The sequence below is a fragment of the Penaeus monodon genome, chromosome 10 (assembly GCF_015228065.2).
Source record: "Penaeus monodon isolate SGIC_2016 chromosome 10, NSTDA_Pmon_1, whole genome shotgun sequence".
NCBI lineage: Eukaryota > Metazoa > Arthropoda > Malacostraca > Decapoda > Penaeidae > Penaeus > Penaeus monodon.
This window is the reverse complement of record NC_051395.1, coordinates 3,597,381-3,599,880: the sequence shown is the minus strand read 5'-3', so window position 1 is coordinate 3,599,880 and position 2,500 is coordinate 3,597,381. Positions and strand designations below refer to the sequence as shown.

Here is a 2,500-nt window from a genome sequence, read left to right as displayed (position 1 = left end):
CCTCTCCTTCCCCCCCCCACCAATCCCTCTCCTTCCCCCCCCACCAATCCCTCTCCTTCCCCCCCCCACCAATCCCTCCCCTTCCCCCCCACCAATCCCTCTCCTTCCCCCCCACCAATCCCTCTCCTTCCCCCCCACCAATCCCTCTCCTTTTCCCCCCCCACCAATCCCTCCCCTTCCCCCCCACCAATCCCTCTCCTTCCCCCCCCCCACCAATCCCTCCCCTTCCCCCCCCACCAATCCCTCTCCTTCCCCCCCCCACCAATCCCGATCCTCCCCCCCGACCCCCACCCACGTCACGCAGCTGGTACAAGGAGATTGGAAAGCCCCGCAGGTGGCGTGGCTGGTTGCGCGTCGACAGGTGGCGTGGCTGGTTGCGCGTCGACAGGTGGCGTGGCTGGTTGCGTGCCGACAGGTGGCGTGGCTGGTTGCGTGCCGACAGGTGGCGTGGCTGGTTGCGTGTCGACAGGTGGCGTGGCTGGTTGAGTGCCGACAGGTGGCGTGGCTGGTTGCGTGCCGACAGGTGGCGTGGCTGGTTGCGTGCCGACAGGTGGCGTGGCTGGTTGCGTGCCGACAGGTGGCGTGGCTGGTTGCGTGCCGACAGGTGGCGTGGCTGGGTGCGTGCCGACAGGTGGCGTGGCTGGTTGCGTGCCGACAGGTGGCGTGGCTGGTTGCGTGCCGACAGGTGGCGTGGCTGGTTGCGTGTCGACAGGTGGCGTGGCTGGTTGCGTGCCGACAGGTGGCGTGGCTGGTTGCGTGCCGACAGGTGGCGTGGCTGGTTGCATGCCGACAGGTGGCGTGGCTGGTTGCGTGTCGACAGGTGGCGTGGCTGGTTGCGTGCCGACAGGTGGCGTGGCTGGTTGAGTGCCGACAGGTGGCGTGGCTGGTTGAGTGCCGACAGGTGGCGTGGCTGGTTGCGTGCCGACAGGTGGCGTGGCTGGTTGCGTGCCGACAGGTGGCGTGGCTGGTTGCGTGTCGACAGGTGGCGTGGCTGGTTGCGTGTCGACAGGTGGCGTGGCTGGTTGCGTGTCGACAGGTGGCGTGGCTGGTTGCGCGTCGACAGGTGGCGTGGCTGGTTGCGTGTCGACAGGTGGCGTGGCTGGTTGCGTGTCGACAGGTGGCGTGGGGATGAGGAGAAGCGTCGCCGTCCTTGCTTCCGGTTGCCGCCACTGCCTCGGGGGAAGCACTTGGCCCAGGCGAGAGGAAAGGGACGGGGGGGGGGGCGGGGGCGGAGGAGGAGGAGGAGGAGGAGGAGGAGAAGAAGAAGGAGGAGGAGGAGGAGAAGGTGGAGAAGAAGAAGGAGGAGGAGGAGGAGGAGGGAGGAGGAGGAGGAGGAGGAGAGAGGAGGGGAAGTAAGGAGGAGGAGGAGAATGAGGAGGAGGAGGAGGAGACGCGATTTCGGGAGTTCGTGGTAGGAGAGGGAGTTGGGTTGGGGGGGGGGAGGTTGGAGTAAGGGGGAGGGGAAGGGACGAGAGGGAGGGAGAGTGAGTGAGTGAGAGAGGGGGAGGGAGGGAGTAGGGGCGTCAACTACTCCATTTGGGACACACACACACACACACACACACACACACACACACACATTATCTATCTATGGATAGAGGCAGATAGACAGACAGATAGATAAATAGACAAAGATAGATAGATACGTCATATTGCCTGACTGACTCATTTTATAGCTTTCTTTTCATCTGCATAGTTGCTGCTCTCTCTCCCTCCCTCCCTCCCTCCCTCCCTCCCTCCCTCCCTCCCTCCCTCCCTCCCTCCCTCCCTCCCTCCCTCCCTCCCTCCTACCCTCCTTTCAACCTTTCTCCCAAAGACTCGCTGAAGAAAATCTTAAAAATGCAAACAAACTCTCCTTTGAAAGGAAAAAAAAACAAACTAGAACACGATTATCAAACGAAAAAAAAAAAAAACGAAAGAAGATCAGAAAAATAACCAAAGAGTCTTAGCTCGAAGCGCGATAGTAAACAGAGAGAGGGAGGAAGCACGTGTGACTGGGGAATGCGTGAAGAACAGCTGATTCAGGGAAAGAGGAGGAAGAGGAGGAGGAAGGGGGGGGCAAGGAGGAGGAGGAGGAGGAGGAGGAAGGGGGGGGAGAGGAGGAGTGGGAGGAGGATAAGGAGGGGGAAGAGGAGAAGGAGGAGGGGGAAGAGGATGGAGGAGGAGGAGGGAGGGAGAGGAGGAGGAGAAGAAGGTATAGAAGGGGGAGGGGGAGGAAAAAGGAAGGAAGAGGAGGAGGGGGGGGAGAGGGGAGAGAAGAAATGGAGGGGCTAAAGATAAGAGGAGAAGGAAGAGAAAGGAGGAGGAGGAAGAGGGGAAGAACAGTTAGAGATGATAATAGGATAAGGAGGAGGAGAAGGAAGAAAAAGAGTACGAAGTGGTGGAGGGGGAATAGGAAGAGGGAAAGGAAGAGTAGGAGGAGAAGAAGGAGTGCGACGACAACGATAATGAAGATGACATAGAAGAAGAAAAAATGAAGAGAAAAAAATAAGAGGAAAAG

General features: G+C 60.0%; 1 protein-coding gene across 1 annotated transcript in view; it reads right to left on the bottom strand.

The window, feature by feature from the left end:
* Window positions 1-296: 296 nt before the first annotated feature.
* The window catches only part of LOC119577492 (cell wall adhesin EAP1-like), an 11,030-nt gene continuing 8,826 nt past the window's right edge, over window positions 297-2,500 (bottom strand). Inside the window, exon 3 of the mRNA XM_037925090.1 lies at window positions 297-1,169. Within this exon, the coding sequence (XP_037781018.1) occupies window positions 297-1,169 (873 nt within the window). The remainder of the gene's footprint in view (window positions 1,170-2,500) is intronic.